The sequence below is a fragment of the Pelmatolapia mariae genome, linkage group LG18 (assembly GCF_036321145.2).
Source record: "Pelmatolapia mariae isolate MD_Pm_ZW linkage group LG18, Pm_UMD_F_2, whole genome shotgun sequence".
NCBI lineage: Eukaryota > Metazoa > Chordata > Actinopteri > Cichliformes > Cichlidae > Pelmatolapia > Pelmatolapia mariae.
Window position 1 is genome coordinate 19,981,247 of NC_086243.1, and position 26,235 is coordinate 20,007,481.

The following is a 26,235-nucleotide window of genomic DNA, read 5'->3' on the forward strand; positions in this document are numbered from 1 at the left end:
TATATGTATGGTTTGACAAACTGTTCTTTTTCTAATTTTGAGCACATTCACCGGTCACTCTGTTAGTTACAGCTTGCTAGCACCATGTTGGATCCAATTTTGCCTTTAAAACTGCCTTAATATTTCATGGCATAGATTGAACAAGGTTGAATTCCTCAAAGCTTTTGGTCCATACTGACATAACAGCATCACACACACAAAAAAAAACAAACGTGTGCCATAGTCAGCTCTACAGAAGACAAGCGAGTATTAAAGGAGTGACGTTTTGTCACTGTGGCAGGTAATTTCAAATGCAGTGTTTCTATCAGCTTAACAAACAAACAGTCTGTGTGCAGTTTATTTCGCAGTTTTTTTTTCTAGCTGAAGGTCCAGCTGCTGTATTTCACAGGGAGAGAAAAGAAAGAGAGCTAACGTCACTCAGAGAAAGATAAGGAAGGCGGGACAGGAGATGAAGAACAGAGGTTAGATTTAAAGGTAAGGACTGCTCAGTAGTGTTTGATAAATTGGATATGCAAGTTTTTATATTTTTTAATCAGGTATGTACAGGTCTGTAAATGCGACATGTTTTTTTTTCATATTGTGAAACATGCTGCAAAACAAACTGAGCTAGACTAACTGTGTTTAAAGGTTACATGAAAATACTCTGCAGGTTAGTGCAGGATAAACTGGTTAACTTGCTGCACTGTGATGGATTTAGATCAGCTGATCACAGCCTCTACATCTCTCAATAGAAATTATTGTGAGCTGCGATTCTTTTTCCCCACGCTGAACCACTACAACTGATATTAGGGTTCCCTCACCTGCTGAATCCCACTTTAACCTCTTCGCTACTCATGTTCCTCGTTAGAGGCAAAGTTACCCTCTTCAATGTAGGCAACAAAAAACAGAGCTATTTTTCATTTTCCTTCTTTTTTTCTGCTCATGTTCTCTTTAACTGATTCAAGCTGAGTACATTTAAGGATTATTTCAATTTAGATAAAAATTGTATACTTATATACTAGTATTTTTTTTATTATCACATTGATATACCACAAGGTTGGTATAAATGTTCTTCAAGGACCCACTTTTTACTTTCTTACTTTGCGTATATTTTAGAGCCGATACTTTTACTTGAGTGAAACATTTGAATCAATTTGACTGGAGTATTTTTTTTTTAGCTAGTATCTGTACTTTGATTTAAGTACAGAACATCTGTACTTTTGCCACCTCTGTTCATGCTGTGTCCACCATTCTGACAGTGTTGCAGAACATATTGAGAGTCATTAGGCCAGACAACATTTTTCCAATCTTCTGTTGTACAATTTCGGTGAGCCTGTGTGAATTGGAGCCTCACTTTCCTGTTCTTAGCTGGCAGGAGTGGCGCCGAGTGTGATCTTCTGACGTGGCTTCAAGGTCTGAAGAGTTGTGCATTCAGAGATGCTCTTCGTGGTTGTAATGAGTGGTTACTGCTGCCTTTCCACCAGCTTGAAGCAGTCTTTTCAGTCTCCTCTGACCTCTGATACCAACAAGGTATTTTCACCCAGCGAACTGTTTTTTGTTTTTTGTTTTTGTAGTTTTTTTTTTTTATCGTTCTCTGTAAATTCTCCCAGCTATGTTCAGAGTCACTTAAATCACCTTTCTTCCCCATTCTGATGCTTGGTTTGAACTTCAGCAGGCCATCTTGATTATGTCTACATGTCTAAATGCACGTGTGCCCTGGTTGCTGATTTAATGACTAGCTGATTATGTATGTCCTTCAAAAATCAATAACACAAATAAATAAATATTTGACATTCGTACAGGCCGCTTTCCAATTTTTTTCTGCTGTACTTTAATCATCTAAAGAAATGTCTTATAACCTTATCAACCAGTTTTTAGGGAGATCAGAATATAGTAAAGTGAAAAAAAACTTCTATAAATACAGTGACAGATTTTAATAACACAGTGGATAAAAATATCATTGCTGTGCACTGTTTTTAGATTTATTCAAGGCCTTTGAAATGGTGCATTTTACATAATCCACTGATTTAAAAGTATTGGTTCATCAAAGGAAAGATAATGTTCATTGTGTCCAAACAGATGATAGCTTGGCTCAAGGTAAAGGTAATGTCACCTAATAATACTTTGTCTTATTTTGCTTCATTTTCTGTGAGATTTTACCATTTTATTAAACTAAAGTCTGTATATTCAGCCTGTTTATGCTTTGAATAGAGTTTATAAAGCACTATGGTTTTTCCATAGAGTATGAAATGTGTTTCATAAAAAAAACGCCTTGAGCTGAATATAGCATGACAAATGCACTGATAACAATCATACTTACACCAGCCGATAAACAGGAAGACCCACTTTCTCAGCTTATCAGTTGAATATGTCATTACAATGGCTGTGTGAAGGTAGCATCCTTCAACAAACATCCAGAAAAAGTTTGTCACCACAAAGTAGTTGTATATTGTCGTTATTAAGCGGCACCAAGGCTGAAAAAAAAGAATTCAGAAAAGATTTTAAAGACTTTGTATTGGTAAATTAACACCTTAATGATACTTTCAAACCCCATAACACATCACCGCTGTTACCTCGTTGCTCTCATGGATATTGTGGTCAATCAGCTGAAGCAAAAACCACATAACATTCCTCAGTATGAAGGTGGTGATTAAGTTCCAGTGGATGATGTTTCGAAGACATCGTATGCTCCTAAAACAATAGGCCAAACGCATATGGCTGATTAAGATGTTTTGAAAAACAAACTCAAGTCAGGTCAGTTTAATTACTGCATCTAGACCGTTTAAGCACACGACACATGAACCAACGTGCTGCACAACAAGTACAATTATCACAGAAACAATACAAAATGATTTAAGAACAAGAAATAAAATATAATTATTTAAGCTACTAAATTAATGAAAATTAATGAATGAAAATGACACAATAAATTAAAACTACAGTAATTTGAGCTGAAAAGAAAAGCTAATGAGAAGATGTATGTTTTCAGTTGGATTGGGTTACTGAGGAAAATGATCTAATCCAGAAACAGAGACAATTCCAAGGCTGCGACTAAGACTGCAGGGTCATCTGCACAAGCCAATTACTGTAAGACGTTAATCAGCGGACATAAGTGAGTGGCATGGGATGTAGGACTGTAAAATGTCTGATAGATAACCTGTAGCGAGCCCATTCAACCTCTTATATGTGAGTCACAATATTTTGAAATTCATCCTGTACGTCTCAGGAAGCCAGTGTTGCGATTTAAGACAGGGCTAAATACGACTGTGCTTCTGTGTACCTGTCAGAAGTCAGCATTTTGAACCAGTTGTACAATGCAGCATTAATTCTAAGAAGTGAGATCGTATGAAGAAAAAATTTAGAAAGCTGTCACACAATGCAGGAGAACGACTTGGAAAGATAGAGGCAGTGTAATTAAGGACAAAACTGATAGTGCTGAACAGGATTCTTCATCTGCTGGAGTAAGGAGAAATAAATAAAGCATTTGTTTCTCAAGGCCTTGACAGCCTCCTGATATGTGTTTAGAGAGTGTCTTAAAATTTCACAAGGCACTTTTTTTCTGCTTCTTTTGTGCTCTCCTGCATCATTATCTAAGTGTCAAAAGTTTAAAAATAAAGGACAGTTTATTCACAGTGAGATGACATTATAGGCTGGAATATTGACAGAATAAGTTTATACTTGGGATGAAGCCACTGTAATGGTTTGCTCGGTTATTGGCTTTTACACCTTTGATCAATTTTCTGGCAGTTCTGTAATTGCAGGCAGTGCGTGAAAACTGAGCCTTTTTTAGGCCAATCAATTTTTTCCAGTTGCCAGTTCCTGTTTGCAGGCAATTATTGCTAGATTAGTTTAGAACTACATAAAACTTCATGATAAACTAAAAGTGTGCTAACTCTAAAAATGCATGTATAATGTTTGTGTGCTCAGATTTGACACAGTTATGACTCAGGGAACAGGCACTTTCATGCAAAGTAGGGTTTTACATTTAAAAAAATGTAGACATCTTCAGCTTTAAAACTCTGCTGAAAGTTAATCTTTGTACAAGATTTAGCACTGACTTATAGTTGCAGGTGATTCTTCAAATGCATTTCCCAAAATGGCCAAGAATAAATATATATGTGGAGAAGTAGTTGCTGATTTTTCTGTGAAGTCTAGGGAGATTTAACCTCAGAAGACAATAACTATTTTAGTCTCCAAGCTGAAATAATCGGTATTTGCTTTCAGAAGCCCATATTGATCTAACCTCAGTACACAAAGTATCTCAGGATGCTGGTGTTTGCCCTCTTTTGTCATAACTGATGTAGCGAGTGGGAGTGTGTGTGTGTGTGTGTTTTCAAGCCAGGATATGAAAAGAGATACAACTTCAAACACAAGTGTTGGGAAACGCACATTAGGCCCTTCCGTGCCTGAGTGCTCCATCGCGGCTGAGCTGCAGAGTTCTATTCATCTGACATAAGCGAGTTAATGATAAGCAGTGTGAGTATGATGTGGATTTCACTGATTGTCTTCCATGAGGTGCATACAGGACACGTTTGAAATATGCACTATTTCCGTACTTGCCTTAAGCACAAGAAGAGAATGAAGGCCACGACAAGAGCTCCCACAGAGATGCAATGGCCTAAGTAGTTGATGATCAGCGCTATTTTATAATGCATCGGATATTTTCTCTGAAAAGACAGCCCATGAATTACTTCTTTATTGTTACAGCTGGATAATAGAAACAAAGACAAAGCAATATATAAACACAGTGGAAGAACCTATCTAGTGCATGCAGTTTAACAACAAGAGTGCCTTTCCCTGCAAATTTTTGATGTTAATACATGTTCAGTGCACTAATGGGTCGTCATAAGTAATTACATGCTTAGGTCGTGACAATAGTAGAGGAACCAAGAGGCAGTGGCATGCAGAGTGCATTCAAAGCCAAGCTTTTACATTACTGATGCAAATAATCACTCATCTTTAATGAAGCAGTTAGTAAAGTATTCTATGCTTGAATGAAAGTAGGGTTTTTTGTCTTTTAAACTGTTCCATTTGCAAACATTATTGAGAGACCTAATGATCCCAGCATTGGTGGAGCAAATACGTTTCCCTTAGGCTGCAGTTAAATAATTTTAGTCCGAGATTTTTGAATTAATGGCAAGAGAATGATAACAAGAACATAATTTGTATGAGAGGGCTGTCTCTACATTGTTTCAGCTGCTTCTCTATCTAGGCTTCATTGTACTGAGGTTTAACTATGATTATAAAAAGCAAATGTCATTGACATACTTCAGTCTTGGCTTAAAATTATCTAAGAATATAGAGCAAGACACAGAATCGGAGCCACAGTACGAGGTAATCAGGCCAAAACTTGCTACATACAGTGCATCGCTCTTGCAGTTTGTCCTCCGGCTTTGTTTACAAAGACACAGACAACACTGCACAAAAAGAACATGTTTTAAAGTGGGGTTTTTAACCGCACCGCATTCTAAAGGGACATACGGGTCTGTTTGGTTCTTTTTCATTGTTGCATCTGATTGCAATTTTTCTGACGATGATGAGTGTTTTTCTGAAGGACTGCAGGATTCGCTCCCGTGTCACCACACCTACCTTCTCCTCCAAAATGGGTTCACAGTTGGAGTAATTACTCTTCAGCGCCCATGTTCCATTATCCATACATTCCCTGTAAGCGCTCCCTGCAAGAAAAGAGAAAACGGTAAAGCTTTGGCATTCTCGCAAACATATTGTTTTAAAATGCATGTTACACTATAAAGATAAATACAGATCTCACATATTCATTATTCCAAAGCACTGTAATCAGCTAAGTCAAATGCAGGCATAAACCTGTGATTTGCTGTTACAGTAAAGTGTTTTCCAAGTAGGTAAGCTAAAACATCCTTGTAATTTCTTCAGAGCTCAGTTCAAAGTTGAGCACTACTATCCGTCTGACTCTCACCCAGAATACCAATTTAGCAATACAAATTTTTATTCATGGAGGGAAATGCAAAGCCTCTTACTCTGTCAGTTTATTTGCATATCTCTTAAAACCCGCTTCCCATAATCAACTTTGAACTGCATTTTCCATTTTGAAGTTCTTCCTTGTGTATTCAGTGGGCTCTTGTTATCTCTTTAACACTAAGAAATGTATAGAGGGCAGGGGGAAACACAGCAGCATGTTTCTGCCTTTGTATTATTATGATGGCCAATTAAAGTATTCATTTAATCAATTTTATTCCTTTATTTAACTAATTTGTGCAGTTTTCCAAATCCATGCAGTCATTAATTTAACTTATTATCCTGCAAGGTTTTGATATTTTCCTGAAAATAAGCATTGTTGAATGAATAAATGCATTCCTCTGAACGTTTAGAAAACTGATATCATACCCAACTGTAAACTGCAACATTCACATTAACCCATCTTAATTCAAACATTCTTGTCAACAACAAAACAGAAAGCGAGGAAAACGTCCACCTCAGAAGTGCCTACAGCGATTTTTGAAGCAGTGGCGGGAACAGAGTAATATCCTTTGCATTCAATTTAATGTTATATAATGTGACAGTTTTGCTGTTTGACAGCAGAGACCACAAAACTGCTTGTGGCAGCTACACAAGACAAGGAGAAATAAGATTTAAAATGAGCTTGGTTTAAGCTCTTCACTTGACTGATGGCAACACGTCGTGACTGCAGAATGTTTTGTGCTCTTCATGAGGGAAAATCCTAATTCTCAGCCATGTGAGAGGGATCGACTTGTGCAGGCATAGTGGCAATTCAGTGAAACCAATAAAACAACTGACTCTGTGGTATACGACACCGTGAATTAGTTTGTTTTTTTATATATTCTAAAACCATATTCATCGTGTGAAACTGCCTCAGTGTGTTTATTGATCAAGTGCCATGTGGCATTCAGCAAAGTCCCGGTGCATTTAAGGCTCCATGTCTGCAGGGTTTAAAGTTTGATTCAAACAAATGAGAGAACCTGGATTTTTTTTTTTTAAATTTGTTGTTTTTACAAGCAGTGAAGACATCAAGGATCTCCAAGAGGAGCATTACTTCAACACATTGCATTCATTTGGAGGCAACATGCATAAAATAGCTGAAAAGGATCATTTTAGTAGGGAGAAAAGGAAGATTATAGCAGTTTAAACTGAACTGCAGAATTAGAAATGTCAGGTGTGGTCGTGCTCGTCTTGCACTCGGGGCCATCTAGCAATCATAAGGTCAATGGTTCAGTTTTCCACCTCGGCATCCAGCGGTGGGTGTGAAAGCCACTTTAAAGGCATAGAAAAGAGTGCAATGTGAATGTGGCTTGTAGTGCTCAGAGTAGAAAAGACACTGTTTTGAATTAAATATTGATTAAATACTGCATCACCACATTTCTGTCCAGGGACAACTTATGAAGCACAACGCCAAGATATTTTAAAAACATGCCGAGACTTTGATGTGTAGTGTAGTGTCACCATAACCACTTCACTCATTACTTGCAGCTTGCAAACTGCCTTACTGGGCTACTGCAATGGTTCTCAGGGAAGCAAATTTAAGCTTGTTGAATTAACAAAACTAGAACAGCAAATTATTTTTATTTCAATCTGTGGCTGCTACTGAGCAGCAAATAAATAAGGTATTACAAACATTTTTTTCACATTTATTACAAAAGAAGAGTAATCACAGGTGTCTCAGTTTAGGCAAATAAAGCTAAAAGTCAGTATGATGACATTAACAGGATGACTGCATTACTTAAAGGTATTAACAGCCAAAATTCCTCCAGGCACTTTTGATTCATTATTTTTAATCTGTGTGAAAACACATTTTAAAATCTCATTAACTTAATATCCATATTAATAGGAAGTGACGCCTTCAAGTAAGCTAAGCTATTATTATAGCTGCAGCACAAAGTACTTTCCAGTTACTTTCCAAGTATCCTACTGTGTTTGCGAATCAAGCAGCGAAGGTGAAGAAACAGAGGAAGGGGAGCAGGTTGTGGATTTCTCCCTGTGAGCTACACCACTGAGGCAGGACTAATTCAAAGCACTGGTGCAGGGAGAGCACATTTCTGACAAACCATCTGTGCAGTGGGCATGATGAGGCTTTTTTCTTCACATTATCCTTACAGGGTATTACATTCACGCAGTTAAAAAAATCTCTAAATGACTCATTCTGTGAGTTTGGGAGGAGGATTAAAAGCTTCCATTTGAGGTGCTAACAATGCTGTAAGCAACTTAACACTGACCACACTCCACTGGGGTAAAGACGCACAAGAACATGGAAGAAACGTGCAACTTCCAACTGATATAGTCTTTGCCAACAATGCCCACCTCTTCAGCTAGCCACTCTGCCAGTCCTCTTTCTTGGAGGCATGCAAACAAACACTGTACGGCTGCTCAAAGATTAGAAAAATTGGAAGCTCTAAATGAGGAAAAGAGTGTTTACATTTAGTCTGGATTGGTCATTCCTGCATAAATGTTCAGACAGATGATTAAAAAGACTAAATATTGCTTGATCTTGATTGAAATTGTAAGATAAATCTGGAAAAAAAACACCTAATCCAAAGAACAAATCAGTGCCTTTTCACTTCAGCTAAACTTGACCTGTTTCTTTTATCTGTGGGTTGTGCTGTCAGCTGTGCTATACCAACTGTGAAGCGACAATAAACAGGAATATTTCACTTAATGTTTGCACAAGGCTGTCTTTCTTTTTGTGGTGTTTGATTGCTCTGACCTCCTCTTATCCCAGGTGGTTGGGTTAAAAAAGAAAAGAAAAACGTGATACGACTTTTACGCCTCCTCAAAAGACCAAGCCGCTCTTTATAGGTTATCAACAATTACCCACTTTTTTCTGCCGTTTTGAGAAATAGTCACTAAATCTGAGGTTTTTTATGTGGATAGGTTTCAAAATATAGTGAAATTGAAAGGCTAAGATATCTAAAAACTGAGTGAAAGCATCACATTAAAGCCATGCACCTGAGCCAGTTACAGCAGCTTTTACTTCGAGCCATATGAAATTTGATTTCATGAGCTGAGTAGATGGAATAAACTAGGCCATACAATAACATGGGAATCTCATAGCTCATTGCACTTTGATATTTTATTCAAGCAGCAAGAACTAGAGCAAAGCTGCCATATTACAGACATCTACGTCCGAGAACAAGCAAGGACATAAAGTCAAGAGAATTAAAGAAAATGAATGAATTATTTACCAGCCAATTAGTCCAATAAATAATTTTGAGTAAACGGTGGTCCCAGTTTAATGTTTATACTAAACTGTGGCCACTATGGGCCTCTGCAAGACGTATATGTGTATATATGTCTTACTTAGTTTTGAAAATGAAGAACTCGGGTGAGATAAAAGGGCTCATTCTGTTGCATTTATCTTTTAAAATCGGGCTGGTCTTGGTGGTGACTCACTCTTACTAGAATTACTAGTAAGACATGCAGCTTGTGGGGATAGGTTAATTGGAAAACCCAAATTGCCACTAGGTGTGAATGTGCGAGTGAATGTGAGTGTGAATGGTTGTCTGTCCCTGTGTGTTAGCCCTGCGACAGACTGGCGACCTGTCCAGGGTGTACCCCGCCTCTCGCCCTATGACAGCTGGGATAGGCTCCAGCGCCCCCCGCGACCCTGAAAAGGATAAGCGGCAGTGAATGGATGGATGGATGAATTCTTAAATGAATGGTATTGGTATTTATCAATGTAACAGTTAATTCAGCAGTATGTGCAAGCTCTTTAATCAAAATTATGTTTTTAGTGCTAAATTATTATCATTGCTATTATCAATGATTTTTCAAATTCTCTATTTTTTTTAAAAGCGGGGAAAAATAGTAAAACCTATTATTATTCTTTAATTAAGATGATTAATTACAGTCATTTGCTTGGATTTCTAAACAGAAAAAAACGGTCTTAGTGTTCCACTATTATGATTAATTAATTTCTGACTTCTCGGATAAATTCAGTGTGCCAGCTCAAGTTTGGGTAGAAAGACATTAATTCAGTTTGTTAATTGCCTGATAAATAATTTGAGAGATTTCTAAAATATTTGTGCTTCCTTATTTTTATGACAGGTGGCCTAATAAATTCATTAAGTACTGTAAGTCTCGTCGTTTTGAAAAAGAAACTCTGGCTGGAACAAAAGGGTGACATCGCTCATTTTGTTGCTTTGGATTTTCAAAATCCTGCTGAATAAACCGCTTCTTTGCATCTATGCTTTGTGGTTCAGCAGCGATACGATGCCACAGTAAAACTACAGTAAAATAAACACATTTTACTCTAAAATGTGTTTATCTCTTATGCAACTCAAAGTTATGTTTCACTCACTCACTCTTACTAGAGTTGCATTGGGAAACTTACTTTCTGAACCACATGACTGATTTCATTCAGTTAGTTGAGGTTTTTGAGCTTAACAATTTTATTATACCACCACCCTTGTTCGGTTTATGCCGCAGCTGACCTCAATTAACAGCACTGATAATTACAAAAATCATTTTTTTATGTGTCTGTAAAAGTTAATCCTCCAGCATGTGTGAGCTCTAACTATCTAACACAACTACTGCTCTTGCTTACTGAAAGTCATGTATTGCAGTATCTTAATTTGTCATGCTGTCTTTGTAGCCATTGCTTTCCCCCCATGTGTCCTTTTTTTTTCTCCCCTCTTCTTTTTGACTCGTGTTTTATTTTCCATCTCTGCTGTGTTGCATCTGTGTTTGTGAGTGGTTTATGCGGCGCCCTCCATCTCCCACTCTCCTGGATCCACTCCAATCAGTGTGCACACCTGTGGTTCAAGCGCTCAATTTTGTGCAGTATGCCCTTGTCTGCAGTCATTGCTCACTAGAGCTTTCTGACTGCTGCTGTGGTAGTTATGCTAAGGCCTTGTACTCTGCGTATGTCTTTTGGTTGGAACTAATTGAACTCTGTGATGGTTAGACTTACAAACGCATTCCCTGCCTGCCCACCCAAGCTCCCGCTTCCGCTCGTCAGTTCATCTACAGCAACGGAGGAGTGACGGGAGAGTCACCTGCCCACTCTCACTCAGGCTGCCACACCACACACTCTCTGCCGCTGGCATCAGTCCTCCGTCTGCCTCTCTGCTCTCTGAGCCTGCACGCTCCTTCTCCAAAGAGCCATCGCATCCACATACAGCTACTTGAGCATTCACACTAAAAGCTTGTTTTGAGTCACTGCCAACCTGAGTATGTTCGTCCAGCCTTTTGGTTCCAGAAATTCTTATCATCTTAATGCTTGGACACAGGTTATCGCTGGATCTGTGGAGTTCTTTCTCTAATATTGTAAGCTTTTACAAGGAGATGGTTTTAAACAGATGCTATATAACTGTAAAAATGACTTCATAGTATTATTTTTATATGTATTTACACCAATTTGTCTGGAGCTGTTTTATAATGTGAGTTTTTGGGTTGCTTTTTTTTTTAACATTGTCAGGACGGTTTCCTTTTTTGGGATAGCATCACATGTTCCTTTTTTATGTGTCAGCGACTAACCTAGCCCTTTTTCTCTTGCAAATGAGTCCTTTTCAAAGGGCATTTTTTTTCCTTTTGATCACATGTCTCCCATAAGGAGTTGGCCTAAATGGTATGTCAGCCCAAAACACACAGAGAACACACTTGTGATTGACTTGTGCTGATGAAAGCAGGAAGCAAGCATTCTCTGCCTTAAAAAGTAATTATTTTTATATAAAAAAATATTTCACTGCCTTCAGCTTCCCAAAAATTTATATTTGACCCAGATCACCGGTGGTTCAGATCATAAAATGTCTCCAGTGAGCCCAACCCGTCAACACAGCTGCATTAAAATGCAGCTGTTCCGAAGCCCTTCATTGACCTCAGTTTGATCAAAGACAACGTGGCAGCTAAACAACTTTCCAAAAACCTACTGTCTCGTCCTTGTCACATTAACTCTGTTATACATTTTGTCAGAGGTGCTGATCCTTTTCAAATAAAAACAGTCTCTGGCTCTCTGGCATTATCAGCACACTCTGAGGCTGGATTACCTGAAATAAATCTCTGGGTGATTCATTCTACGACATTACTAAAAGCCCAGACTTTGTTAGATCAAAGTCAAGCATACATCACAGAGTATTTAAACTCATTTCGCAGGCAAGGCCCTTTTGGTGCCATTAAGCACTGAGCTTTTTTGTGTTTTCACATGCATTTATGTCTACCAGTAGTCAACACCTTAGTGCAAGGTCTGTCACCAGGTTCATAAAAAACAGTGTTTGCTTTCAAGTATTATATCATAAGATCCTTCTTTTACTGAACAAAAACATTAGATGTTGCCACTATTAAAATGAAAAATAAATCCAAACTTTTAAAGTTTATAAATCAAACACCCATTTAGCAGACTGCGGTGAATATCTCTGTTTTATAATCAGACTCGTGTGAAATCTACGCACACTCATGACTTCTATAAAGGGAACAGCCCAAGGGAAGCAGTAGCTCATGCACAATTGTGCTGCACACAGGCTTGTGCAGAAATGTTCCTGACATATTTCTGCTGACAAAATTAGTCATCCATTTCTACTGTACAACAGATCTTATAGCTTGAATGCAATACAGATCTTGAGAACACAGCCACCATGGATAAGAAAAATGACTTGTGTAAATATGTACTAAAGCCATTAACACATGGATGTTTAAATTTAGCGCAGGGAATCTGTCTGAGTCGAAAATCCCACTGTAGCCTCGGTGTTTTCTCAGAGCGACTTTAAGCCTTAGTGTCATGCTCTTCCTCCTACAGCTGACAATTGAGATGGCAGCTGGAGATGTGGCTGCAGAAACGCTTCACTAGGTTTACAGAGAGAAAACTCTCAGAAAGACCGGGACGTGGAGCAGCCTCATGGGCCACCTAACCACACAAGCACTGGTCGACCCCCACTGAGCTAATCAACAAAAGACATATGGGGCTACTCTAAAAGCTTTGGCAACAAGAAATGCTCACCCAAACAGCAGCTGGCTTACTTTGATGTCTTTATTCTGCATCCATGCTGAATACACAGAGCAGGAACGTCTTTCTTTAAAAGTTCACTTGCAAAAATCAAATTTGAGTTTCTTAAAGTTCGACTTCATTTAGTAAAAAGCCAACGTTTGGGCAATGATTTGTCATAAAAATCTAACAACGTTATCTGATTATTCTATATAGGCAATAAAATCTCATTTATAATTTATACAGTTTACAATTTATACAGTTTATACAATTATTTGAAAAAAAAAACACTGAAATCAGTCTATAAAACCCTTCAATGCTCATTGTATTAAAAACAAAAAAGGCAGATTTGATTTGCGTCTTAGATAGATGTGGGTTGGATACATCACGAAAAAATCACTAAATACTAACAATCTGTACAGAACATGTTTATAACAAATTGCCTCATTTCAATCCAGAAATTATATGAATTCAAAGGATATTTAAAGGAATTTAAAGGAAAAGCTTGGTCTCAAACATGCTCATTCCAGTATATCATGACTTTTGCAATGTTCTAATAAGTATATAATTACTTTAATATATAATTATTCACTCCATTAGTACATTACCCATAATAGAATCAAAAATTATATGCATGTACAGTACTCCTGTCTTCATATTCTGTCAGAAAAAGCAGGAATTGAAGTGAAATGATTTATTGAAACGTGTGTGTGGTCATGGAAATACAGTATATAAGGCATAAATAGAGTTTGTACAATTCCAGCAAGCTCAAAAGTGAATATTTTGGTATGAACAGGTGGTCATACCAAAAAAAATGACTTTCAAGTATTCTTCAGCACAGCCTGAACTCTCTTAGGCAGAGTTCTTGTAATTTCTTTAAGTAGTCTGAAGGAATAGTTTCTCCGGGTTTCTAAAGGACATTCAAAGCTCTTCTTTGGATCTTGGCTGCCTTTTGTTCTGTTCTCTGTCACGATGATCCCACACTGTTTCAGCAATGTTAAGATCTGGGCTCTCGGTAGGCTAATCCACGAGTAACAGTATTTCCATTGTGTGTGTCTGTGTTTTTCTATCCAGGTATGCTTTTACTGCACTGACAGTGTGTTTGCCATCATTTCTGTACTGTGGGCTCAAGGCTTTTGCACTTTACTGTATATTTCATCTTGAAGAAACAGAATTATGCAAACAGAAAACTGACATTTAATAATTTTTTTATGGAAAGGTTGCTCAGTTTCCTACTTTAGTCCAGACAGAACTTTAAAATATATTTCATGTATTGCTCTGATTTTTTTCACCCCCACCCAGATACAATGAATAATGATGCTGGTGATACAGTCATCTGAGTTTACATTTATGAATATTTGTAGGGTAATATTAGCTTTTACCATTAAGCCTTATTGTGCCTAATAACAGGCTGTGAATGCTTAGTCCTGCTAGTGAAAGAAATGGTCTGTTTTCTTTTATTAATCAAAATCTGTATTGTTCTGTCAAGGCATTATTGGCATCTTTAGTTCTTGTCAATAATTTCAATTGTCCCTGAGTTCAGATTGCTTGGAGCCGCTGACATGTATAACAAATGAGAGAAAAAGTAGTGCTTATTTTGGTGCTTGTTTTATTGCAGTGTCACCCATCATCATCAGAGATTAATACTTTCTATTTATTATCTGCCTGTAACAAATCAGCTGCTTCACTGGCTTGGCGACCTGGTCAGATAACACTGTTTCTAAGAGGGAAACAGTGGCTGAGCAAGCTTATAAAGTTTCTGCATGACGAACAGCTCATTTAGTTTTAAGGCGAAGCAAAGCAAAGAGCTCGGAGTAGGTAATAGCAGGCAACTGAAGGTTACTGAGCACTTCTGTAAGGTTCATCATGTCGAACAAGTCGATTGTACACAGTACTGACAAGTTGAAGAATGAATCGCTTATGAAGGGAGGAAGAGAGGATCTATGACTGCCACTCTACTTCACTTTAGACGCTTCAATGAATTTCAGAATTGAGCTAATGAGAATGATCACATCGGTGCATACTGAATGTGGTGAGTATTAAGTCTAACTTGTTTATTCCCCGTACCATATGTTCTTTTCAAATGTGCTCAGTGCTTGGGATCATTTTTTCAGTCCGACTTTAAAGTTTAAAGAACCGGCTTTTCTCAGTTGAACATGAGAGAAGAGGACATATTTTGTTTAATTTTCACACACACACCAGGAGGGAGACAGAGCGCCTACAACCATTACCATTCCTTCAAGTGAAGATTTTCGTTTGTTTGTTTTGCTTCATAACTGAATATACAGATTTGGAAGGTTAAGGGAAGAGAAAAATAAAGGAAGCATCTGACCACTTCTGTTTGAGAACATGTCAAAGGCCGGTGAGCGTTATTATTCGTGGCTGTTTATTGCTGGGAAAAGGGCAGAGCTAATCAGTTCAACATCAGAAGACTGAGGAAACCAGCAAATACTCACATCTGAGAAGTGGAGACCAGAGAGGTGTTGCTAGAGTGCTAGAAGTTGACGATAAGTAAGTAATAAATGCACAATCAACTTTCAGCTTTCATAAAATCACAAGTAGTAGCTTCACTGGGCATGCCTTATAAGTACCACATAATGAACATTTGCTATGAAAGAGAGATTGGGTAGGGTTGTCAGAGTGTCTCCTCTTGTTTAGCACATACGACTGAATCGCTTAAAAAGCCTTGAGTAATGACCACTGAAGCAGACAAGCCAGCAGAGCCCAAGGAAGAGATACTGGGTAATCTTTTACTCACAGCTGTGGCTCTTAAGCTTTCCTGCTTCTCTCCATGCCCTCTTGACATATTAGCTATAACTGCAAATGCAAACATTTTTGTGCCTGTTTGCTGTCAAACTTTCAACCCTCAGCAGCTGCACTGAAGCCAGCTGGTGAGAGAAAATTAGCAAAAAGCCACGTACTAAGACTATGTCCCTCAGGGAAACAGAGACGGCATGAGGAGGATAGTGAGAACATTACCCCACAGTACAAAAATGAAAAGTATGCAAGTATGGCCACATTTTATAACAACCTTACCAAAGTCTTGTTTATAGCTGCTTATTGAAATAACAAAAATGGCTTTTCAGTCTGACCGTTGCCACAATCGAGTCTTGGTCCTGTAGTCTTTGAGTTTTAACTCTTCAGTCTCTGTTTTCCACATGCAAAATTGTGCACAGAACAGTCACAACATTAAAATCACTGACAGCTGAATTAAATCCCATTTATAATCTTGTAACAGTGCAATGTTCTGGTTGTTGACATTCATCAGCAAGCGAAACACTGATGCGGACCAAGCACCCGCACCAAACGCTGCAACACCGCTCCCTGACAGAAGGTGCTTTCCCACTGCACACCACAATTTGCAAAAAAATTAGGACTGCCTCAAGAAACAAAACAAAGAGCTCAAGGCATTTACTCAGAAATTTCCGTTATGATGAAGCCTGCAAACTATACGACTGTTATGGCAAAAACCACGACAGTTGCTTTGGTCAATACTGAAATCAGAGGTATTCAACATCATTACACACAGGCTACCTCACATTAATAATCAGTGGAAGGTGAAATTGTAATTCAAATGAAAATTTGATTAATTGCACAGCCATAAATAGGACCAGAAGGATCTGCTGCCAGCATACAGCGCTGACAGGTAACAGCTGTTTCAGCCACATGTGGGTGTATTTGCTTTAATGTTGAGGCTGATTTTGTATAAAATCCAATATGTTTTGGAGGAAACACTGTTGCTCTTGGTCCCACAATACAGTGTTTACAATTTTGAAATGTTAAGCTTAGATTAAGATTATATATACTGGTGTCAATATAGAAAAAATCTTTTATTTTGTTTTTTTGTAAAAAATTAACCACATGTTTTGATTTGTGGGGAGAAAAAAGAAAAAATATTCCAGTCAAGCCATAAGATTTTCACTCTTCAATATGAAGCTTTAGCTAAAAGAAAAATGTTTTTAAAGATAAAGGTATTTATGAACCTTAGTCCTATATGATCAAAGGTGTAATCATATGGCATATACCCGCCTCAGTCCTGGGGGATTTAACATCGAGGAAATTTGTAAAAAAAAAAAAAGCCCTAGATATGAGATATGTGACCGATTTTCCTTTGATGTATTCAGCAGTGCTGCACACTTCTCTTTGATTTCAGACATATGGTCATTTTCTCACTTTGGACAGCAACGGTAAAATAAGAATCCAAAAATGAACATCCCTGATACCCCAGTAGCTAGTTATTCTTGCACGTACGCATGCATGGCTCAAAATAGTAAGTAACGAACAAAAGCTGGCTCGCAATTCAGAGTGTGATGACAGTTATGAACAACAGGGAGATGCATCTCCAGGAGGAGACCGTAAGAAAGATGCAAGGTTAACTGACAATTTTTCATGGGTGGCAGCTGCACTGCAGGAGTCTCAGTGGTATACAACTGAGAAAACTGTTACCTCTGTTAACAGGTACTGAGATTTTAAGACTTTTTTAACAAGAAAGCCGGTCCATCGTCTGAGTTTGGATGTGTGAAAACGCCACTTTGAGATAGAGTGGGGAAGATGAGGGTGGAAAATTAATTTGAGGCATCTATCGAGACACAAGTGCAACACTAAAACGAATGCAGTTTTCAGGAGATATGGATGTAAATGTGTCATTTGGTCTGAAATGATAAAATGAAAATGTTTGGAAGGAGGACTTGGATTTACAAGTGAACACAGAAGTAGGAATGAAAAGAAAATAAACCATAATAAATAATCATGACATTCTTTGCAGATATTTGTATTATTTGGTAGCTTCAAAATGTCTCCGGTACTTTAGTGTGTCATCTGTGGTGTGGGAGCCAGTGGTGAGTGCAGCCAGCGGAGGCTGGTGCTGATTGGACCCCCTCTGGGACTTGGTGTGCAATGGCTAGTGAAATGTTTGCAACACATACTGTCCTGAATTTGCTGATTGAACCTCTTACTCAGTCTCACCGTGGAGAAGGGGATCAAAGGTTTCAAAGGGCTAGATTCGCAGTAGGAGAGGTATTTTGCAGAGACCTGTGGTGCCGTCATCAGATTGAGCAAAGAAAAAATAGCACAAGTTGCGGCAGACGCATGTGCATGTTTCTCAGCATGAGAAAATGCACATGAGGTAGATTGCATCAGTAAGATAAGTGTCACAATAAGACATTTTGTGATTTGGGAACACCTAAATAAGTGAATGCAACAATGAGCGTTGACTGTCCACATGTAATTTTCTCCAATTTCTTCTCACAGCTTTAGGAGGAAGGAAAACGAGTTTCATATTAATTCTTCTCCGTGTGGGGACATGACAGCTCACAGACAAGAAGATGCAAAACAGCCACTATAGTCATTTAAACTGTCATTAAACTTCAGCGAGTCATTTGGTCATGCTGTGCAGTGAGTAAGCTTTTAACAAATAAGGCAGGATTTCTTTTACACATTCCTAGTCACACAACCAGTCCTCCTGAGAATCTGCTCTACATTTTAAGACTTGTGCTCATGGGTCCGTCTGCCATCATAGGCTCTTAAACAATTTTTAATAGGGAACATCTACAAAAAAAACTGTGCTAATACCAGTTTCATAATTACTAACAATGCCTGTCTATGTTTATCCACCACCTTATATTAGTGTCATGTTTGCCTCCAGAAGACGAGGTACAGAATTAGCTGTGATTTAAAATAAAGAGACAAGCTGTATCCCCCAACATGCAACACTACATCAGCTTCACTCTCTCCGCTGTCAGCCTGAACCAGATACACGGAGCAGCACTGATATGTCTCAGACTTTATTAATCCTGATAAGAGAATCAATAGAGCTCTATTGTAGAAACAGCTGCCCTGATTTTGATTTGTGTTGACTAGGATGGTACATTATGTGCTAACAGGATGTCGCCTATGTGAGAATGAACACACACTCACTGGGAGGAGGTGAATTTACAAGAACAATAGGAGCGATTCACTGAATAATTAAAGTTATGCTCTGGGTGAACAGAGAAAGCATACAGGTCACACATTTTTTATTTATCTTCCAAAACTAATACTTCAGCACTAGTGCCACTCTTCAGTACTGCTTTGGACAGCTTGTTTTGCCTGAGGCTTGATAGAGAGCACATCATATAGTAGTTAGAAAGCAGACCGTATCTAACAACTGTGGCCCAACGGTGGCGATTTTCATTTCATGTAAACCAGAGGAACGAATAAATGTGCTGCAAGAAAAAAAACATGAACAGAGGAAAGTTTAAAAATGCATAAATGCTCTTAAGTCACTCTGCGCAGACATTAATATTTATACAAGCCAGATGAAATGGAAAAGAATTTATAGCTACTTACCTGAACTGCCCCGTTAAGCCTCTTAAACTTCTAATTTTTGTCAAAGAATCGCAACATTTTTACTTTATACTTGCTCAGCTGCTCATTTGAAAGCACCACAGAAAACCTACACGGTTTCAAGCAAGACGTGGCATTTATATCTTGTACTGTTCAACAACTGGGAGTACAAACCGCAAGGGATTTGCCTTAAAATACCCAGGGTCATTCATTTCTAATATGCAGGCTTGTACAGAAGCATGAAATATCTGGCTCTTGGATATATGCTGGGCAAATGGCTGTTGTTAGGCATGTGGTCGAAGTGATTGGCTTAGAAACGCATCTTGTTTGGCTTCAGTTTACAAATTGCTGCGCTGCATTTTCACACCGAGTTAATTTTTTTGCATTGTTTTAATTAACACCTGCTCATGGGATGTTAGGGCCTACTTCTATTCTTAGTCTGACCTATTTTGTGGTTTAAAATTTGTATTTTTTTTTCCTGAATGCAAATGAGGGCTGCTAATGTGACCTAGGAGGAGCAGAATAATCACCTACATTGTCTCTGGTGTCACATCACTTTGCTGTGAAAACACGCAGAATCCTGCGGTTAAGCTATCAGTTGTGAAGAGTTTTGTAATGGCCTCCCTGCTGTGTCGAACCGCAATCTATTAAATATTCTGCTTTGGCTTCTTTAATAGTCTGACTTAAAACAATGCATTTATTGTTGCATGTTTGACATCCTAAAAAACTGAAAGTCTATTTCCTGATATGACAGGGAGAAAGAAAAAGATTTGTTTACATAGCTAAGATAATCCAAGCATTTCAAAGCTTATTAGCTGCACATGTCACATGTCAGATCTGTGTTAAAAATATAACAATCCATGTAATTATAAATGTTGGTGACAGTGAAAGAATAAAACCTGTAATCTCTGCTGTCACAAGAACCAATCCCTGTAATTAACTTACTCATCAACTTTTTCACACGAGGGCGAAAAATCTGTCATCTCTTCTATCTAATTTCTGAACTGCACATATGTTTGAGACAAACATTCAAATAATATTTTATTTACTGTTTGATTGCTGTATTCATTCACTCCTGGGTGATGCAGGAAACAGCAGCTGTACAGTTCTTTGTACTTCTCCTATTATCTAAAGGGAAACTCTTCACACAGTTCAGTCAGTATATTACAGCCTCAATATCTAAACCTGAGCCTGATAAAAATGTAATATTGACTCACCAGGGTGCTATCAACTAAACCTTCATTGGACAAGGTGTCTCAATGCTTTTCGGTATGCTTTTCACACTGGTGGATCAAACCAACAGCCGTGTTCAGCTAATACTAAGCAGCAGCAGAGCAAAGTTGAATCAAAGGTGATCAGACAGCAGTTGATTGTGGGTGTGTATCAGAGGTTTGGTGGGTAATGACACTACACCTGAGTCTATTACAGAGATAACAGTAGTGTTAAATGAAAAATCCAGATTTGGACACTCTGGACACTCACACTTGGTGCAGGTCAGTTATTTTGTGAAACGAATGGTGCTGTTTTCTCAGCAACAAGTTCATCAGCCTTATGACTAACACAGGAGTTACATAAGGTGACAGTGCTGGGGTGGCGGAGTTGTGATATGCTGTTCTCAGCTCTTAGCTAAACTGTTGGCTGACACAGATTAGTTTGGAAACTGCTCAGCCTGTCAAGCCAGCAGATTAAAACCATCCTCTTAGCGTATTGTTGAAATCAGAAGCAAAGTGAAAAGTATTATTCTGAAATCCCACACCCACCCTCCCCCCAAAGAAATTGACCAGATAAGTCATTTCCGCAAGCTCTTATGAACTAGAGTTGCATTTTGGAGATAAGTAGCCTACAGGAGCTGTGTTAATATCTGAGTGATCCAGGGTGACACCCAGGACACGCAGGTAGGGATGGGGGTGGGCGCCTAAAAATTGTATCATGATATTTCAAAGACATCTGCAAGAATTATATTTCTGATGATATAGAGAAATAATCCTCAACAATGTTTTATCTGAGATTGCAGCTTGCCGGCAGCACTGTGTATTTGTGCAAACAAAATAATGGACATTTACTGTCCTTCATTTCCAGTGAGCTGCTGTCATCGATGACAGACGATCTCATTCAAAGTGTGATTCTACTGAAACAAGGTGCCCCCAGCAGCAGAAATATCACAGTGCAATGGTAGTGGCACAGCATTATATTCAGTGATGCAGCATAAGACAAATGTAAGTGTAAAAGGAACCTGGTGGTTTGCATTTGGATTGTGGGGACACACAGTTATTTGATACTTTTGAGCAATTATTAAAGTAACTTGTAACTCATCAGCAACCAGCACAATAAAACTGAAGCTGAAAACATTTTCTACCTGGGATGTTGTTACTTAGGTCAAGCAATTTGCTTAATGTCCTGTTTTTCCACCATTTCAATTGACATTATATTATTACATATACTTGCCCAAAAAATATGAAGCAGCACTGGTAACTTCTACCATTTGTGCTTCCTGTCATAGGGAGTGAGGCTCGCGAGTGCTTCAATGATGCTCAGTTATACCATTTTTGGGCCTCCTTGGATTTCATGGTGTGTTTTCACCTCAAGTGATGAAAAATACTTTCCTAAGTATTGTGCTTTGTTGGAAGATGTTCAAATATCTCCCATTTTACTAAATGTCTGGGCGTGTCTTGTTGTTTTGCGCAATAAGGAATATGCACAATAACCATTGCTATAGCAGTGATATCACAATATGGCACTTTTTGCACATTAAAGTTTTATATATTATGTTGTTTTATATTGTATGATACAGCCCAAGTGGAAGGCGTCCATAGGGTCCATTGTTTGGTCACACCAGACAAATCTCAAACCCCAGTCTCACTGTTAGAAGTCGAGCATGTGAATATTGACTTTGGCAATTGTTTTAACTAGAAAAACATCAATACTTATTTTTAGGCTTATTGTATGAACACTTGTTTAAGATAAGGAGATTTTTAAAGAAAGCAGCCTAGGATTAAGGTCCAATGTTTAGTAGACCCATCCATCCACCACAAACCTCCTCCTAATGGAGGCTTTCATTGTTTCATATCCTCTCTTATTTTGGACACTAGAGTGTGCTGCTATGATAACAGTAATAACAATAGTTCTAATGGGCAGTCAGTCTCAATTTTACAGCAGATCACCTTGCTCGCTCGCTCTCCCTCTCTCTCTCTCTGCTGATACTGGAACACCAGTGCGATGCCAAATTGTCCAGCTGTCTATTGGAACAAACAAAATTCCCACTCAAGTAAAATCAAACCAAGAGATGCCCTCACATACATGTAAGTAGCTTACAGAAGCAGAGATTTGAGCGATTTTAGGTGTATTTGCCCTTTAAGTGAAAAGCACACACGCACATTCTTAAGCAGCTGTTCCTGTAACAGGAGGTTTAATAATGATCACTGATTCACTGTCTATGCCGCTTTACTTGTGAACAGAAGGGGGGTACTAATAAGCCTTTGGAAAAATTATCTAATTAGGGTAGAAATGAAAATTCATAAGACGGTGGGCTAAATGAGAGATCATTAAGCTGCTGGATTTGTTTGTTATTGCTTATATTAACGGGCGGTTGTTTGCAGCACAAATCATTTTTTTCATGAAGTCTTGCTGTAATTAACGCACTTGCTAATGTTGCGCTCATTTGCTTTGCGCTATTTCTTTTTCCACAACTGACTAAACAGTTTTCCACAAAATGCTCCACAGTTTCACACACAATGACACGTTAAGGAACTTTTTTCCACGATGGAAAGACTTACTCGTTGTGTTGTACTTCACCCCATTAATGTACTCAGGGCAAGGTCTTTCTACAATCCTGCCAGTGCTGCTCCGCGGCCAGCAGGTTCCAATCTCATCGGTTGTGGCGTTGCAATATAAACCTTTTAGAGGGGAAACATAATAAAATAAAATAAAATAAAAATAAAGGTCGACGCTTAGCTTTCTATTTTTAAGATGTAACAGCAAAACATCTCAATACCGAGGAAGGAGAATGAAGCAATTTCGCCTTACCATCAGTGCTCAGCAGTGACAATGAAGCATTTGCCAAAAAAGTGTCCTGGAAAGCCTCTATTAAACTACAATTTAGGTCCCCGAGCTCTCCAAATATGATCTCATAAACAGTAGCATCCATAGTGCGCGCCGCCACTTTAGGTCTGAATAATGTGCAAGTCCGAGAGGAGATAGGCACACTGCCGTGCCCAGCCGTGTTCGTGGGCATGTGAATCGGTGCAACCGTAATGACAAGTAGAGAGCCCGGCGCTCCTTCTGGGGAGCGCGCGCCTGGCCAATCAGAGCCGCGGATCCGCTCATCCCTCCACGTGAAAGACAGCCGTCACACCGCACTGACCGGATCATGAGCCTTGTTACTCTGACATTTCACACCTGCTACCCACCTGTCATGTTTATTTATAAGGGAAAAGTCGCTGCGTTTGAAATGCAAAGTAGCGTGTGTGGGAGAGATTTAGAATGAAATGTACAGCCAGGTTACCTGTTGTTGCGAGTGAAACTTGAATGGAAGGGAAAGAAACAGAACAGAACAGAAAGCAGCAAGAAGAATATTGGGTTCAGTTATTGATTTTATATTTGTATCATGGAGCCCTTTTTTCTGTATGCAAATAGAAAACGGACGTTTTCAGGGCAGGAAGCTGAAAAGCTGATTGTATGTCGTACAATAATTAGACTCGGTGATGACGTCGGCTCCTTTGGCTTTTGTTTCTAAATAGCACTTTAAGGACACAACGCTGGGGTCTCTGTCAGTACTCTTTAAGATGATGCAGAGCTTAATCTGGAATGTTTGGACATAACCAAGTTTAATTTTTGATTTGGATTGCTGTTATCATTTCCTGTTTTATTTTGAAATCTGTAGTTCTTATGTGTTTTTGCTTTACTTTTTCCATTATTGTCTTCACCTTGAAATATAAAGCACCTTGAGGAGATGCTGTGATTTGGCACTATATAAATACAACTAATTGAAGATTGAATTCAACTGAATTAAGTTCAACTGATTTGTTTTCTGTCACTTTTGCACACCATCCTTAACCTATTATGTAATGGAGTCACCATATAAGGCAGTATACTTAAACCTGACTCTCCAACTAGATGCTTGTACTCCTTATATTCAAGCCTTCTAGTAATTTCTTGGTTCTTTTCTCTCCTGTTTTTTTTTGTTTGTTTTTTTGGCTTTGTCTGCATGCAAAAGGACATACAAGCTCCCTGACCTGTGATTCAGCCAGTACCCCTTCAAGTTTGTTTTCATTGTTGTGTCCCCAGATTTTCAGAATACGTGCCCTTTCTGCTTTCCCCTTGTCTGCTCTGGTTATCTTGTGTTTGACCCTTGCTGTGATCATTAATCTTTGGATTTCTGGACTTTTACTTGCCCCTGGTGTCCTGGATTTGGGTTGTCTCCTCCTGTGAATCGTTAAGAGGTTACCCGAGGACTGTGAAAGAACCAAATGTGCTCCTAGTAGCAGAAAAGCTGTATCTCTGGCATTAAAGTCTGACACTTGGAAGCCAACCACCCACCTCAGCAGAGGGTTTTTGTGAACATATCTTGTCAGCTCCAAATGTGCACCTGATACATTTTTTCCCATTCACAAAACCGGAAGCATTTAAACAAATGCCATGGTGCAGTAGAGGGTAGTCTCTTTGAAGACTGAGGAAAGTACAAACTAAATAAAAAATACTACTGTGTACCTTCAGAGTGTGTACACTCACAACTCTGTTTATTTTTCATCAAACAGAGCCTGATTTTGCACTTTTGCACACTGAGTAGTTTTTCTGTAAAAAGGTGAAAATAATTATGACCACAATGGCACTGATCATGCAGACCAACACTCCCTACCAGGTTTACAGTTTTGAGTACCCTTTGAGTGAAAGTACAGTTCATTCCACAAATGAGCGACTCAAAATACTGAATGCTTCATATTAAAGATGTAGTCAGACTTTTGCTTTAAACAGTCATTTTTTATTTATTTTTATTTTTTGCGACACAATTTTGATGTTTTAATTACTGCAACATAAAAGTGAGATTTACGCAGCTCTATTCCCAGTTATTTCTGCTAAATATGTGGCAAAACAAAACAAAATAAACTGTGTGAATAATAAAATCTCAAGGCTTGCATTATTTGATTAAATATTCCAGTTTCTCATAAATTCTGGAGCTGCAAATATAACACGACGAAACATTCAAATGTTTTGTCTCAAACTTCGAATCAGATTAATGAAAAGTGTCTAGACTGCAAATGTGACTCATAACAGAGTTTAATATCTTGGCTGTTTACTGTTAAATGTGAGATGTGACCTTTTCACCAGCGAGAGGCTTTCTGTCTAAGCTCCCTCTTAGCTTCCACATGCAGAACTCCATGTCACTTTACCTCCAGTCATGCAGTCATAGATCGGATTGTTGGGTTGACCTGGCCATGTGATGAACACTGTTGTAATTACCCAGCTATAAATAGTGCACCAAAAAGTTAATTAATTCTCCCACAGCATCCACTCTGTGTTATACTGCTTCCAGGGATGGGAAGACAAAAAAGCACTTTAGGTTGAAGAAAAGAAAACATCTTTCATTTTTTGATTCTCAGGATATCTGAGATTATTAGCTTTGTGAATAGCTTTAGAACAAATTTCTTCCATTTGTCACCTGGAGAGCAGGTACAAAATGCTTACAATCATTAGCATAATGTCAATAAAGAAGTCGCTGTCTCCTTGTAACTTACCTAATCTATTTTTTCCTGCTTGTAAGTGAAAAACGGATGAAAGCCTCTCCGCTGCTCACACAGAAAACACTTTCCTTCAACAAAAAGAAACCAAGCTTAGAAGACATCAAACCTGGCTCAAAGTGAAAATTTCATTACTGGATCCTAAAGAAAACCCAACGCAAGTTCCCTTTTTTCCACTGACTTTTCCAGCCAATCTAGGCTTAAAAAAAAAAAAAAAACCACAAAGCAAACTGCACCACAAAACTGCTGAAGCCACAGTTTAAACTTTAATCAGTGAATATTCCTTCAGGT

At 38.5% G+C, this 26,235-nt stretch overlaps 1 protein-coding gene across 1 annotated transcript in view; it reads right to left on the minus strand.

The window, feature by feature from the left end:
- Positions 1 to 23,428, minus strand: part of LOC134617073 (corticotropin-releasing factor receptor 2) — a 38,991-nt gene extending 15,563 nt beyond the window's left edge. Inside the window, exons 1-6 of the mRNA XM_063462239.1 lie at positions 23,234 to 23,428; positions 22,984 to 23,103; positions 5,569 to 5,654; positions 4,540 to 4,646; positions 2,553 to 2,670; positions 2,300 to 2,453 (exon numbers count right to left, since the gene is read on the minus strand). Coding sequence (XP_063318309.1) covers positions 2,300 to 2,453; positions 2,553 to 2,670; positions 4,540 to 4,646; positions 5,569 to 5,654; positions 22,984 to 23,103; positions 23,234 to 23,354 — 706 coding nt within the window. The 5' untranslated portion in view covers positions 23,355 to 23,428. The remainder of the gene's footprint in view (positions 1 to 2,299; positions 2,454 to 2,552; positions 2,671 to 4,539; positions 4,647 to 5,568; positions 5,655 to 22,983; positions 23,104 to 23,233) is intronic.
- Between the last annotated feature and the right edge of the window lie 2,807 nt (positions 23,429 to 26,235).